Consider the following 14,969-nt stretch of genomic DNA (forward strand, 5'->3'; position numbering starts at 1 on the left):
TCATAATATTAAAAATAACCGACTTCCTGTTGGGTTTAGAATTTCGCTCCAAGAGTCTTTTTTGTAGGTATTGGTGTGTTACATATGTGTGCCAATTTTCGTGCATGTACGTGAAACATAGCTCGAAGGCTGTTGATTTTCTTGGTATAGGTGGCGCTGTCGAGCCATTTTGCCACACCCTCTTCTGAATCCTATATCAGACGAAAATTTTCACCAGGTTTTACGCGTGTGCAAAGTTTCATGACTTTTTGAGCATGTTTAAGCCCTCAAAAATGCGATTCATTTTGGAGAAGCGGAAGAATAAGAATAATAATAATAAACAGAGCAGATACAATAGGGTCCTCACACCATCGGTGCTCGGGCCCTAATTAAAGCTGCAAGCAGCGATGAACGGGCCCTCGCACCCGGGCTCACCGCCATCGTGTGGCTTTAGTAAAAAGGTGAACGTTGAGAAATATGCATTTAATGTCCTAAATATAAGTTGAATATATCAAAGTATATCCCATATATGTGCCAATCTTCCTGTTGCCAGCAGGTGGCGCTATCATTATAATGGAATATTGGCCTTCAGATGTGTTCAGGCCAGGACTTTTATCAAACATGTGAAGTTTGGGGAAGATTGAACATTTTATGCTTGAGTTACAACAACTTCTCTTGCTGTGGCAAGACATCAAATTTTGTCATGGCGCCATGGAAACACCCTTTAACAAAAACTCAAGATCTCCAAAAGTTAACATTGCACAGGCGTTTAGATTAGACTGACCACAAAATATATGTTAATCTAAAAAAAATTATAGGAGTAGTTTGTCGCAGCCTAAAACATGTCACTTCCTGTTGCCAGCAGGTGGCGCTATTACTATAACTGAATATGTGCATGTAGATCTGTTAAGGGCAGAAGTCTTAACTAACATGTGAAGTTTGGCGCAGATTGGACATTGTATGTCTGAGTTACAGCAACTTCCTTTTCATCGCAATATATCAAAATTTGTCAGGCCGCCATGGACACGTCCTTTAACGAAACCTCAAGATCATTGCAATTTAACAATGCAAAGGCCTTTAGATTACACTGACCAAGTTTGGTGAAGATCTGAATAAATCTCTAGGAGGAGTTAGTTAAAGTACAACCCCTGAAAATGGCAAAAACAACACCAATTTTGCAGAGAAAATTCTAAATAACTGACTTCCTGTTGGGATTCGGATTTCGTACCAAGAGACTTTTTTGTAGGTATTGGTGTGTTACATGTGTGTACCGATTTTTGTACATGTACGTGAAACATAGCTCGAGGCACACTCCGTTGAAAGTGCATATGCACTCCGTTGAAAGTGTATAGGTGGCGCTATCGAGCCATTTTGCCACACCCAATGGAATATTTGCCTTCATATGTGTTCAGGCCAGGACCCTTATCACACACGTGAAGTTTGGGGAAGATCGGACATTTTATGCCTGAGTTATAACATCTTTTATTCCCATGGCGAGACATCGAACTTCGTCACGGCGCCATGGACACGCCTTTTAACAAAAACTCAAGATCTTCACAACTAAACATCACACAGGTCTTTAGATTAGACTGACCACAAAAAAGACATTGATGTCATAAAATTTCTAGGAGTAGTTTGTCGCAGTGTAAAATATGTAACTTCCTGTTGCCAATAGGTGGCGCTATGACTATAACTGAATATTGGCATGTAGATCTGTTCAGGTCAAGAGTCTTATCCAACATGTGAAGTTTGGGGCAGATTGGACATTGTATGTCTGAGTTACAGCAACTTCCTTTTTCATGGCGAAACATCAAAATTTGTCAGGCCGCCATGGACCCGCCCTTTAACGAAACCTCAAGTCCTTCGCAATTTATTATCGCAAAGGGCTTTAGATTACACTGACCAAGTTTGGTGTTGATCTGAATAAATCTCTAGGAGGAGTTCGTTAAAGTACAACCCCTGAAAATGGCAAAAACAACACCAATTTTGAAGGGAAAATTCAAAATAACCGACTTCCTGTTGGGATCCGGATTTCGTACCAAGAGACTTTTTTGTAGGTATTGGAGTGTTACATGTGTGTACCAATTTTTGTACATGTATGTGAAACATAGCTCGAGGCGCACTCCGTTGAAAGTGTATAGGTGGCGCTATAGAGCCATTCTGCCACACCTGGTGGAATATTGGCCTGAAGATCTGTTCAGGCCAGGACTCTTATCACACATGTGAAGTTTGGGGAAGATCGGACATCTTATGCCTGAGTTATAACATCTTTTATTCGCATGGCGAGACATCGAACTTCGTCGCGGCGCCATGAACAAGCCTTTTAACGAAAACTCAAGATCTTCACAACTGGACATCGTACAGGCCTTTAGATTAGACTGACCACAAAAAAGACATTGATGTCATAAAATTTCTAGGAGTAGTTCGTTGCAGCGTAAAATATGTCACTTCCTGTTGCCAATAGGTGGCGCTATGACTATAACTGAATATGGGCATGTCAGTCTGTTCAGGTTCGGAGTCTCCTCAAACATGTGAAGTTTGGGGCAGATTGGTCATTGTATGTGTGAGTTATAGCAACTTCATTTTTCATGGCGAATCATCGAAATTCGCCAGGCCGCCACGGACACGCCCTTCAACGAAAAGTCAGGATCTTCGCAATTTAACATCGCAAAGGCCTTTAGATTAGGCATACCAAATTTGGTGTTGATTTGAAGAACTCTCTAGGAGGAGTTCGTTAAAATACAACACATGGAAATGACCAAAATTACACAAAATATGCTCACAATATTAAAAATAACCGACTTCCTGTTGGGTTTAGAATTTCGCTCCAAGAGTCTTTTTTGTAGGTATTGGTGTGTTACATATGTGTGCCAATTTTCGTGCATGTACGTGAAACATAGCTGGAAGGCTGTTGATTTTCTTGGTATAGGTGGCGCTGTCGAGCCATTTTGCCACACCCTCTTCTGAATCCTATATCAGACGAAAATTTTCACCAGGTTTGACGAGTGTGCAAAGTTTCATGACTTTTTGAGCATGTTAAAGCCCTCAAAAATGCGATTCATTCGGGAGAAGAAGAAGAAGAAGAATAATAATAATAAAAAACAAAGCAGATACAAGAGGGTCCTCGCACCTCGGTGCTCGGGCCCTAATAATAATAATAATAAACAAAGCAGATACAAGAGGGTCCTCGCACCTCGGTGCTCGGGCCCTAATTAGATTTTCTCTCTGGTGACTGGGTTTAAGCAGACTAGATGACTGGAGAAGTCCAGTCATTCAATCATTTGCCTCCTTAAAACCAGTCTTTTTCTTACAACCCACTACAAATGCCAAACCGACTACAGTACAGCACTATGAATCGCATGATGAACATAAAAGATCAACTGACCTTAAAAACTACAAATCATCACAAAATCACTTCGTGTATTTGGTAAAGCACCATGGCAAATTATTATGTTATCTACAAACAAATCTGCCAAACCTTTGTAGTTTAATGGCAATGTCTTTCCCAAGTTCTCTTACATCTTGATGAAAGTATAACAAACTGACAGCGCAAAACTACACAAGTCGACAGTGGCCCATTGTGTTCAACCTAAAACAAATGCTTACACGTTTCTAGTTTCCAGGAATCCAGTGAAAGACAGACTCGGAGACTGATGAAGCGAACTAACGTTACACTTAAAAACAGGTTCTTCAATGGTTCTTTTAAAAGACCTCGGCAAAGAACCCTCTTGTTATCTACAGTCAGGGATTCTTGAGCTGCATCTGGATGTAGTAAGAAGTTTGGACTCATAAAGTTTGTGATGTTACATTAAAGGTTCTTCTGTTCTGCTCAGTAAAGGCTATTCATTTCTAGGACAAGAATGCAGAATAAAAGAGTTCTAAAATGTTATTGAAATAGACTGAAATGCATTATCTCTCCAAATCCATTAGAAATGATTCATTCATTTAGACGGATGCTACACACATCACGGTGTGCCTACATTTACTAAACACTTTTTAGAATCTTAAGTATCTTAAAATAAAATAAAATAACCTTTATTCATTATATAAACATATTTTAAAAGTTAATTACTGATACTTTAGACTGTAAACATCCCTGTCTCTTAGGGCTTGTGAGCTAGCTACTGAGACCAAGGGGATAGCTGTGGGCTAACAAGCGAAATAATATTATAAACACAGAAAACAGGACATTTAAAACATACGAGGAGTTCCACACATCGTTTTACGTGTTTATGTAACATTTAAACTCATTTGTAACCTCACAACAGTGCTTCGCGAGCTCACTAGCCAGTCAACGTCTATGTAGGCAGCTCACTGTGTTTTGAGACGCAGTCCGCGACACTTCTCGTCGTCCGACAAACAAACGCGTTATTATGATAACTCACATAAGCGTTGTGATACATACCAGCTCATCTTGTGCTCAAATTCAATCCAAATCAATCGAAATACAATCCCTTTCCTTCAAAACCATCGCCTTTTCAGTCTATAAGACTGAGGCGGCGAGCAGGAAGTAGAGAAGTTTACTGGAAGTCAGAGGTCGTGAGGATTTAAACTACGGCGAGCGGAGAGGTCAAACTAAAGCCGCGCGACAGGTACAGCGTTCACACACACTGAGATTAGAATGCGTTTATGATTGCAACGACACACGATTTCTTAGTTTCTCTGAATAGTTGATCTTCAGCATTATTTATTTTCCATTCTTTAAAAAAAAAACTTATAAGTGGTGTCGAATACATTCAAAGGCCTTTACAAATTTACAGATAGCCAAACACAGTCTCTTTCGACGCTCTTAAATGAGTTCTCAGGTATGTTTAATCTGAACTTTATCTCATACATCTCCTCAAATATTTAGCATAAGTATGAATAAACACAAATGAGACAATGTGAATAAAGAACTTGAGTAGGCCTACTTAAGATGTTTCAATTTGATTATAATTTAATCTCTGATCTTTGTTAAACTCATTGTTGCTGAAGACAAATTTAGATATTAAAGAGATCTCATCATCTCATATTATTTAAATATGTCAGTGTCTTATGACATAGGCCTATTCACATCAAAGACTATAATGATAACAGTAACTAAAACGTTTTAATAATCATTACAATTTTATGAAAACAGCAGAGTCCACATCACAACTATAATGATAAAGATGCAGACGAACAATATGACTGAAATCACTTCCAGAGCTTTTGTTTATTTGTTTTTATCTGATAAAATTACAGCCAATCAGAATCCACCCTGCTTTAATAGTGCTCAAGTATTTAAAGCAGCAGAAGTAGAACAGAATGGTCCATCCCTGATATATTTTTCCCTCTATATATTTTTATAATTACCATTTTTGTGAATGTGAAAAATAAATCTTTTCAAGAATAGATAAGTCCACACCACATCGATAATGATAACGAAACAGGGGAATGATATTGCTGGAATCACTTTCGGGGCAATTTATTTATTTATTCCCCAAAATGTTTAGTATAAATTTGATACATTGACAACCAAACATAATTAACTGAACTTTAAAGAACTTCAGCATTTAATGCACCAGATGACTTAACAGTAGTACAAGCTGATTAAAGCATTTTTGTCTGTTAGTTGCTCTGGGTATTGTCTTCCAAGCCAAATCTAAAAAAAAAAGAGAGAGAGAGAGAGATTTTTATATAGAAAAGTTAACAGTAATTGACTACTGTATATTTATATACAATTACAAGCTAGTGTCTTTTTAATTTAGCCACCCACACCTTCAAATTAAGATGGAATTTATTTCTTTTTTCCAGTTTGTTGACATTTTATATATTTATTTCTATATGCCCAACACACACAAAGACACAATGGATTCTGTTGTATTTTATTCAGGTGTGTATTCAAGTACGCATCAACTGGAAAACACTAAATTTACAACAAAATGAGAAGCCAAGTGAACAGTTCCTCTCCACAAAAGGATAACATCAATTCATTTTGAGAACAATTAAGAGATTTTACCACTGGGCCTTACTGTAAGGCAATGGAAGTAACAGGAGGTAAAAACGTATCAAAACTTCCTTTCTGCTCGTGAGCTAAATCCCACGCTTGTGTCCCTCATACGCATAAACGTGACCACAAACAACTCTTAAGTGCCTCCATCTGATTAGAGACATGCAAGACATGCAGAAAGAGATACAGTCCTGTAGAAAAAGAATACAGATACCAAAATATCAGCCACACAACAAAGTATTTATCCATAAACCAGAAACATTGTGAGAACGGATGAGCATCAGTAAAGATTACTTTCTTTTTTTCTTTTTTTTTTTGTAGAGGAGATGAGTCACTGATGGTGGACAGCGTCATGGGCCAATGCTGAATGTTTACTCTCAGTCTTTAATGACCGAGGGTTGCAGGGACTAAAATAATCAGGTAAACAACAGTGAATCAGTGTTGTGAAACAGGGCCTGCTTCAGAGCTGGCTAGGGTCACATTTACAGTTCTGTGCGTATTGTTTCATGGCAGCCGAGTCTGCAACCCGGTTTGGCTCAAACAAGGCTGTTCATCCTGGCTCTGATCCAAAGCCGGACGGTGAACAGTCATGCTGAGACCACGATGAGGCGGGGGGACTCGTCACGATATCCTCTTGCCCCAAAAATGGCTAATACTGAGCTAGTTTCTCTGATACTGTACTCACAGGGTCACAGCCATTTATTTTTGGCTATTCTAGTGAAATTGACTCACATACAAAAAACGGAAAATATGGACATGGAAGCACTCGGCACAGATATACAGCTTCATGCAAGCATGCTCGAACACAAACACGCGCACAAGATTTCCAGAGGTCACGATTGCTTGTTGCTTCACAGAACTTTATGAGGAAGACTTTTTACTTGTTGTTAATAAAATCTGAGTCATGCCGGATATTGTGTTTTTTACGTTAGAATCACTTAAACACATTCGCCAGATGAATTTCCTGAAAAGCTTTTCAGCACGCAGCTCTTAACGTTAAATGTTCTCTTCAAACTGAAGCATGCAAACAACTCCGTCGGGTATCGGATCTGATCAGTGAGAACTGCTTCGCTGTTTTTACTGCTGCAGTTTGGCCCTGCATTCGGATGTGTCTTGGCACAGAAAGAAAGAAAAAAGAAAATACAAGATATATATAAAAAAAAAAAAAATGAGCCAGAAGCTGTTTTTGTATGTATTCCTATTTTTAAAAAAAACAATACTTCTCATACCATGTGTGCTTCAGAAATGAAGACGTTCAGAAAACAAGAGCTGAGGAGAGACCTTGAACAGATCCTGATATTACAGAAGCTGTTGTAACTCAACATTTACGCTCTCCTCCCAGAAATCTAATGTGTAATATTCCATTCTTCACTTACGCTGAGAGAGGTTAAGAGGTGCAAACCTACTTGTGTACACAATTCTGACATTAAGGGCCACATCGATGCATAATTCAAGACAATAATGCCAATGTATACATTCAGAATGCTTGTTTAGCTTTCGGCAGATTTCAGCAGTATGTAGATGAGTTTCTGGATCAATATTGGGTTTGTATCATTTCCGTTTTGCACCCCAGATAAATATTGCATTTATTACTTTAACTCGGCTGCTAGAGCTGTAACCCGAAGAGCATTTTCTAGCAAGGGTTAGGGTTAGGGTTAGGAGCAATTAAAGGACTGTCACATTTTGGGAATTAATTTTAATGGTCAAATTATTTCTATATATTTTAATTGTTAAAAATGTATCTTAAATATCCTTATTCTATTAGTTATTCATGCGTGACCTCACCAAGAGAAAAATAAAAGGAGGAATTCTGCCAGAAGATATGGTGCAGAAGTGGTTTCCCCATGATGGCGAGAGCCTGCCAAAAATATGGTATAAAATGTGAATGATTTAATTTTTCTGGGAATGAAAGCCAGGACGGAGGAGTGTTTATATATGGGACCATATGGTCAAAATTTGTTTAGAATTTTTGTTTCATTTTTGTGTAAGTTAGTAATGAAAGCTCAACTTTCTGAAATTAGTTCAATACAACTTTAGTGTTTTGTATGTATAGATTGCTTATAAGATAATGAGATACACAGGTTTTTGCTTGGAGTTTTTCACCAAATAATCTTACTGTTTATTCATTTATTAAACACATCATTCAGTGTGTCCGCAAGTCATCATTTGCAAAATTGCGCTAATAACAGATCATATTTGAGAAATCCCGGAGAATGCATCACATTTGACACTGTCAATAGTCACATTTTCTTGCGCACACACACGCACACACACTTACAAAACATTCTGCACTGTGTACACAATCACGATCTCAAAAACAGAAGAAAGAAAGAAAGAAAACAGAAATGTAAACACACCCTTCTTTTCCACATTCAGTCAATGTAAAATCTAAGTATGCGGGTGTTTGCGTATGCATTAGCATACACGTGTACAAATGCACACACACACACACACACACGTGCACGGACCAACATCGTAATACTGAAGGACATTGCTTTGTACATTCCAAGTAGAAAACATGTAGTAATATGTTTGTATAATTATCTGTACAAAACCCCCTCTCGTTCTCGTCATTAATATTCAGAATCTCTAGGCATGATCCGGATAAGAGGAACCGTGGAGATATACCACATTACGGTGCTGCCCCTGAGAGCAGTATAAATGTTGAAACTGTTCCCATCCAAAAACATCTTGAATGGCATGCATATAGCAGGCAGGCCTCAGCCGGTAAAAATGCAAAACAATGACTCCTAAGATCATTCCTGCCCAGCGGTGATGCTCGCAGGCAAGCATTACCATAATTTTGGCTGATTTAATTTTTGAAAACCGTGTGTACATGTGTGTTAAAATGCGTGCTGAATATATAATGTGCATAAAAAGGGACCCAATGAAAATTATTGGATGATGAAAGCTGGAAATGCAACTGTCCAGTAAAAGAAATGACAATAAAGACAACAAAAGGACAATTGTCACACAAAGAAAATAGTAACTCTTGTTGACACATGGTTTGAACTGGATGGATATTGCTGTGGGTCTTCAGTCATGACTGATGTAATCTTTTTAGTACTAGCAAAGACGTGATACTAGATGCATGCAGGGATACAGGCAGCAGAAAGGCAAAATATTTGGATCGGATCACCGTATCTCACTCTACCAGAAGTAGGTATGCACAACTGCAGGTTTGGCCCTTATGCGCACTAAAAGATGCGAAACCGGTAAAGGCCACAACTGTGTGTTAATTTCAATCCCTACTGTAGAAAGCAAACTTGTGAGAGTGAGCCAGACTGTATTTTATTGTCGTCGTTGTTGTTGTTTTTCGTTTTTTATTGCACTGAAAGTTCGTTGCGGATAACAAATGCCATCTGCATCCCTCACTTGTATATTTGGAAATATGAACTCAATCTCCTTGAGCCTTCAGAGCTTGTAGGTTTTCCCCAAATCAACGTTTGAAATCAAGTTATTAGGTTAATACAAACAATATATATGTTTTTTTTTTATTGTCTGCTGTATTTAAATGCATTTGCCACATTTTGCTGAAAAACAACAACAACACAGAAACATTAAATAATTAACAATCATTTAAAAGACTGCAACACATTAAGCAAATGAAAGTGCACTTTTTATCTGACAACTCACTTACAAACCAAAATACAAGGTGGGGGAAAAAAGACTTAAATCTCTGGTCCCCAGAGCTGAGAGTTGAACCCTTATGACTGCGCTGTGTCTGCAAGTGCTCTTTCTGTGAATTGACCTGACTGCTTGAACCATCGTCTTTGACGCCCTCTCCGTCCCATACATGCAACATGAGTCCACTTACTCCCCACTCATTTCACCTAAAACAATAGTGGCTACAGAAAAGTGCCACCGCAATCAATGAAAACCGTAGGAAACGGATGGATATAGTGAGAGGGAGACAGTATAAGAGTCAAGTGTGTATATAAGAGGAGAAAGAAAGCTTCTTTTTTTCTCCTCAAAGTCTTACTTTGCAAGTCCATCTCATGCACAAGTGGTGACGGTCATGATATTGGCACTGCTGGGTCCCGCGCTCCCACAGGAGCTGGGAGGAGAGGTGTGGCTCCCCCCTGCCCCAGCACTACTGCCCTTGTCCGTGGGTTTCTTGTCTTTCTGTTTCAGGTGCACCTTGGCGTGCCTCTTTCGCTCGTCGCTCCGCGCAAACTTGCGTCCGCAGAACTCGCAAGAGAAGGGCTTCTCGCCGGTGTGTGTGCGGATGTGCGTGGTTAGATGGTCGCTGCGACTGAAGGACCGCATGCAGATGCGGCACTGGAAGGGTTTGTGTCCCGTGTGGATGCGCAGGTGACGCGTCAATTCATCTGATCGCGAAAAGCGACGGTCGCAGTTCTCCGCCGGACAGGCGTGCGGTCGCTCGTGCACGGGAGTTTTGCTTGGCCGGTTGGGGTACTTTCGTGGACGAATGGGTTTGAGGGCGAGTGTCTGAGAGGGTTGATGGTGTTGGGAAACGTGCTGTTGCCCACCGAGAAAGCTGGGATGGATCTGTTGCTTATCCTTAAAGGCTCGAATGGTCTCGAGGGGAGTTATGGGAGGTGGGTTGACTCTAATAGGGTCCATGGTTTGGAAGGGTTTATGCTCCATCACCCCTACGTCCCCCTGGTGATGGAAGAGGTTGTAGTCTGGGATCATGGAAAAGAGACTTCCGTCCATGCCTGGTTTTGAGGTTGTGTGGTAGTCAGAGCCCGGGTAGGGAAGAGACGAGGACGTGGCCGGGCTGTGGTGGAACGTCACCTGTTCTGGGTATATCTCGCCACAGGTGGAGTAGGCAGGAAGGGGTGGTGCGTATACTTGCTCCATGTCTGACGACTGGCCACCCATGCTGCCGCTCGATGAAGACGTCTGGGTGGTGATGTTGCCAGGTGACGGTGACACCCCCAGGATTCCCGCACTCACCAGACTGATGATGTTGTTGTCGGGACACCAGCCGGAGCCTCCGATGCTGCCGGATGGAGGGGTGTCAAATGCAAATTTGCCCAGGTAGGTGACGGTTTGCCCGCTTCGACCAGACTGGAAACCAGAGCCGTATTGGACTTCTCCACTGCCCTTCTCGCCGCCCATCCCCAAGTCCATGATATTATCTGTGTGACAGGGGATTAGAAGGAACACCGTCAATAACAGAATACCACAATAATAGTCAAATAAAAAAAATGCAAGGGACAGTGACTAGTGGAAAGTTCTGCATCTACAGAGAAAGCTTCTAGGAGAGTCTATTCTAATAGGCGCTGACTGACTACTAACTGTTTGGTTTATAACTTTATTCTTAAGTTGGTCTCGGAAACAACATCTTTGCATACCTCTGTTAATCGCCTGTTCCAAAAAAATTGAAGAAAGTGGAGCATATCAGTCCGAATGAAGGCGTGGAAATTGACAAAATCAGAAATGCATAGTGATTTAAGGATCCATTCAATATCTCCCTCCACCCTCGCCAACTTATTGTCTTTCTGTCACAAAGTCTAAACGGCTGCGTATTCAGTTGTAGGACTGGAACTTATTTGGCAATCAGGCTTCTCCGTACAACAGGATGTCACAATTGACATCACTGTTACTCTTATACGCACTCGATCTCTCTCTCTCTCTCTCTCTCCCACACCTTCAGTCTTTTCAGAGAGACACTTGACGGCTGCTCCAAATTGTACCAAACAAGGATCTGATGTATACTGTAGTCACTTCAATCACTTTTAATATGTCTGTTGTTGAACACAGTGATCACAACGCATGTCTGTAAATTCAACATATTACGACGGCTCACTAAGTTTAGTCTTGTACGTGCACTTACAGTAATCGCAGTGTGTACACCAAAATCGTGGCTTACGGTAGAAACAAACAGAATGAAAATTACAGATGGTCCTCGCATCTGTTCAACACACATAAGGTACATGTGTGAAGAGATGCTGAGCTGCGTCTGAAGGAAAAGACTCATTCGGGCAGAAATCAGAGAGAAGCGTGTATTACTGTGATAAGTAAAAAAAAAAAAAAACACTATTTATTTCATGCTATGCCTGTCATTACAGGATGTGTGTGGAGATGCATTTCACACACTTGTGGGTATCTTTTACTGGGGCGTTTGGTAGGACACTATGTAAGGACAAGAAGGGTTCGTCACCTTGAAACATTGTGATAAGCAGTCCCACAGAGATAGGGTGCAGATTTAATAAAGTGTGCTGACACAAAGATCTCACAGAGTCTCAAATCTATAAATATAGCTACAGAAAATCTGTACAAAAAAATTAGTAATTTATATATCACAATAGTGTGTAACCCTAACCCTAACTCTCTCTCCCTATTCTGTTTTAATTCTATTTATATATCTATATTTTGTAACTTTTATTTATGTATATAGCTTATTTTATTATTTTTGTGATTGGGGGGAAATAATGTATTTTAAAAATGATAAGAACATTTTTGAGAAAGTATTCTGTTTTTAAAATTCTTTTTCAAGATCTCAGGCATTTGATAGGGAATAGCATGTTCAGCCGGAAGTTGGCATTCACATTTCGAATTCATTTTGATATTTAAATGAACGAAACGAGGTCAGTCCTCTCCCGCGAGTGTGGGAAGCATAGCCTCTTTTGACCTGCAGAGTGAAAACCACATCAAGAGCTTTGTGAAACTCCATATACATTAAGAGGACGAATAATCTTATGCTTTCACTCTCGATAATAACTGCGATATTTTGACAGCTCTTCACCTGATTTTTTTTAAGGTCACAAGTTATAGAAGGCTAAAAAAACTGAACTAAATATTCCCTCGTAGAGTGTGGGATTTTTAATAGATTTTTGTTGATGATGTTTTCTTTTTTACATCAACTATTTAAGCTTTCAATTAAATATATTTAACATTTTAAGAGAGAGGGAGAGAGAGAGAGATAGGGAAAATACAGACATTTTAAGAAAAAGAAAAAAAAATCTAACAATCTGATGACCTGATGGGAAGGAATTCTTCAATATATTTGCACCATTATCTTATTCAGTAGTCCGATTTAATTAATTTTTATTGTTTCCTAGATTCTAAAATACTGCTCCAGAAATGTGTTTTGATGTGCGGAGAAAACGAAGCCAAAACGATTTTAAAAAGGACAAACATTTTAAAACGTGCGCCTGTGAATGAAAAGAATACAAAGAACACGCGATGTGCAATTCAGGTGATAAACCTAAATATATTTTAATTTAGGGATTTTACATTTCACGTGTTTTCACGAGTGGCCCGAGCTTTTTTTTTTTTTTTTCTAAGAGAAGCGCGCACATAAACGCCCACCCGCGCGCGTGGAGGGTCAGAAACAGGGTCAGTACTGGGTAAAGCACTGACTAATCAAAACCTTTAAATAACAAAATAACTAAACCGTATATCTATCACAGAACAGAACATATAAGACCGGTGCAATATCATGCAACAGAGAAAACTCGAAATTAAGTGTTTTCACGGATAGTATAAAGCGCTCGGTGAAAAACGAAACGGCTTTTGTCATTATTTGACAGGATTAATATTCAACAAATATTCCTTTCACGAGTGTGTAGACTAATGTATGAATTGGGAGTCAATTACGAGGTGTTTCCGCGTGTCCCGTGACGCGTGGGCTCGAAGTGATACCTATTACCTGATATTACCTGTCCAGTTCACACTCATACCACGTGACTGGAACATTCGCAGCTACTTTCACACACCTTTTATTATAATATACAATTTCCCACAAATTAAACGCAATTGCAGCGCAGAATTCCATGAAGAAAAAGCGCAGCTGTAAAATGTAGGGATTAAATCAATGTTTTATTTCAATGTAGTCTATTAAATCACACATTAGCTACTTTAGTCTGCGTTTAAGGTTATCATTATAATGTTATGCCATAAATACATTTGATAATAATAACAATTTTACAAAATAACAAATCGTAAGCGATCTCATGTAATTAATTGGGCTACATATCCATGCCGTTCAGTAGCTATTTAGATACGCTACAAAATAAAGCCTGCACTATTCGAATTGACAAGAACATTTACAAAACTGTACGAGGGAGTAACGCTGAACAAAAGTTCATATTATAAGTTTCCAATAGCAGCTGAAGCAGTTGTGTTTCTAAACTACTGGAACTAGTAGCAGGCGCGCGTTAACAGGTGCGGGGCTCCAGGACAACTGATGCGCGCCGCTCGAGACAACTCTAACAGCCGACACAACCGCGTACAACCTCCAACAACAACAGCTCAGTGAGAGAACTTTTCCTCCTTACCTGGATTCATCTGCGAGTAGTGCGAAATAGATTCCGGGTTTGTGAAAATGTTCATAGAAGTGGGAATGTCTTCTTCTGGATAGAGACTGTCAGGGATGGAGTTGATTAAACTGCTCATGGTAATAGGGATCTTGTCCGCTAGTTTACCTGTCATAGCAGTTACTCAGTCTGTCATTAATGAGCACGCACAGGTGTTCCGTCCCGATCAATCTCTATCAGTCTTCTGAAATCTCTCGAAAAGCGACAGACAGAAAAGAGATCTCAATCCCTTTGAAATTGTATCCGAGCGCGCAACGGGCGGCGCGCTGACGTCTCCTCGCGAGGATGATTGTCGGCTGTTTTTGTGTTTGATTTCTGTGAAGTGTTATGGACAATAACACTGGATGAGCAGAGAGAGAGATGTTGTTGGCGGTGGTGGTGATTGCACAAGTGTAGCGCTGCTCGCTCTGTTGCGAGCGCAGGGAACTCCAACGCTTTCTTGTTCTACTGGGGGACGGAACAACTGCGTGACGTAGATGACCATATATGGACACACAAAGCTAGACGGCCGCTCGACGTCACATCGAATGGAAGCTCCTCATAGTGGAATATTAGAGTCGGTAGCAGGAAGATAAATGCTTAGTGGAGCAGTGAAGGGGCATTTTCATCGGTTTGGGCGACAATTGGACCAGGCAAAGAGTAAGAAGTGTTTTGTGAGCATGGATGTTGCTAAAACTGTGAGAGCGCATGACTGTGTAAACCGGGAAACTTTATATATATATATATAT

At 40.0% G+C, this 14,969-nt stretch overlaps 2 protein-coding genes across 3 annotated transcripts in view; both read right to left on the reverse strand.

The window, feature by feature from the left end:
• The window catches only part of LOC113107442 (bridging integrator 3), a 57,055-nt gene extending 52,516 nt beyond the window's left edge, over positions 1–4,539 (reverse strand). The window contains exon 1 of one of the 2 annotated variants that reach the window (XM_026269950.1): positions 4,385–4,539. In XM_026269950.1, the coding sequence (XP_026125735.1) occupies positions 4,385–4,392 (8 nt within the window). In that variant the 5' untranslated portion in view covers positions 4,393–4,539. The remainder of the gene's footprint in view (positions 1–4,384) is intronic. The other variant, XM_026269951.1, reaches the window with a different exon arrangement.
• A 3,503-nt stretch (positions 4,540–8,042) lies between these two features.
• On the reverse strand, positions 8,043–14,664 carry LOC113107444 (early growth response protein 3). Its single transcript, XM_026269953.1, has 2 exons — positions 14,203–14,664; positions 8,043–11,058 (listed from the first exon to the last, which is right to left on the reverse strand). Exons 1-2 carry the CDS (start codon positions 14,354–14,356, stop codon positions 9,947–9,949), a joined length of 1,266 nt encoding a protein of 421 aa, XP_026125738.1. The 5' UTR covers positions 14,357–14,664; the 3' UTR covers positions 8,043–9,946.
• Between the last annotated feature and the right edge of the window lie 305 nt (positions 14,665–14,969).

Source organism: Carassius auratus, chromosome 8, assembly GCF_003368295.1.
Source record: "Carassius auratus strain Wakin chromosome 8, ASM336829v1, whole genome shotgun sequence".
Taxonomy (NCBI): domain Eukaryota; kingdom Metazoa; phylum Chordata; class Actinopteri; order Cypriniformes; family Cyprinidae; genus Carassius; species Carassius auratus.

Coding starts and splice junctions, on each gene's coding strand:
- LOC113107444 (XM_026269953.1), bottom strand. CDS start 14,356: ATGACAGGTAAACTAGCGGACAAGATCCCTATTACCATGAGCAGTTTA. Junction 11,059..14,202: donor CTACTCGCAGATGAATCCAG/GTAAGGAGGAAA, acceptor CCTGTCACACAG/ATAATATCATGGACTTGGGG.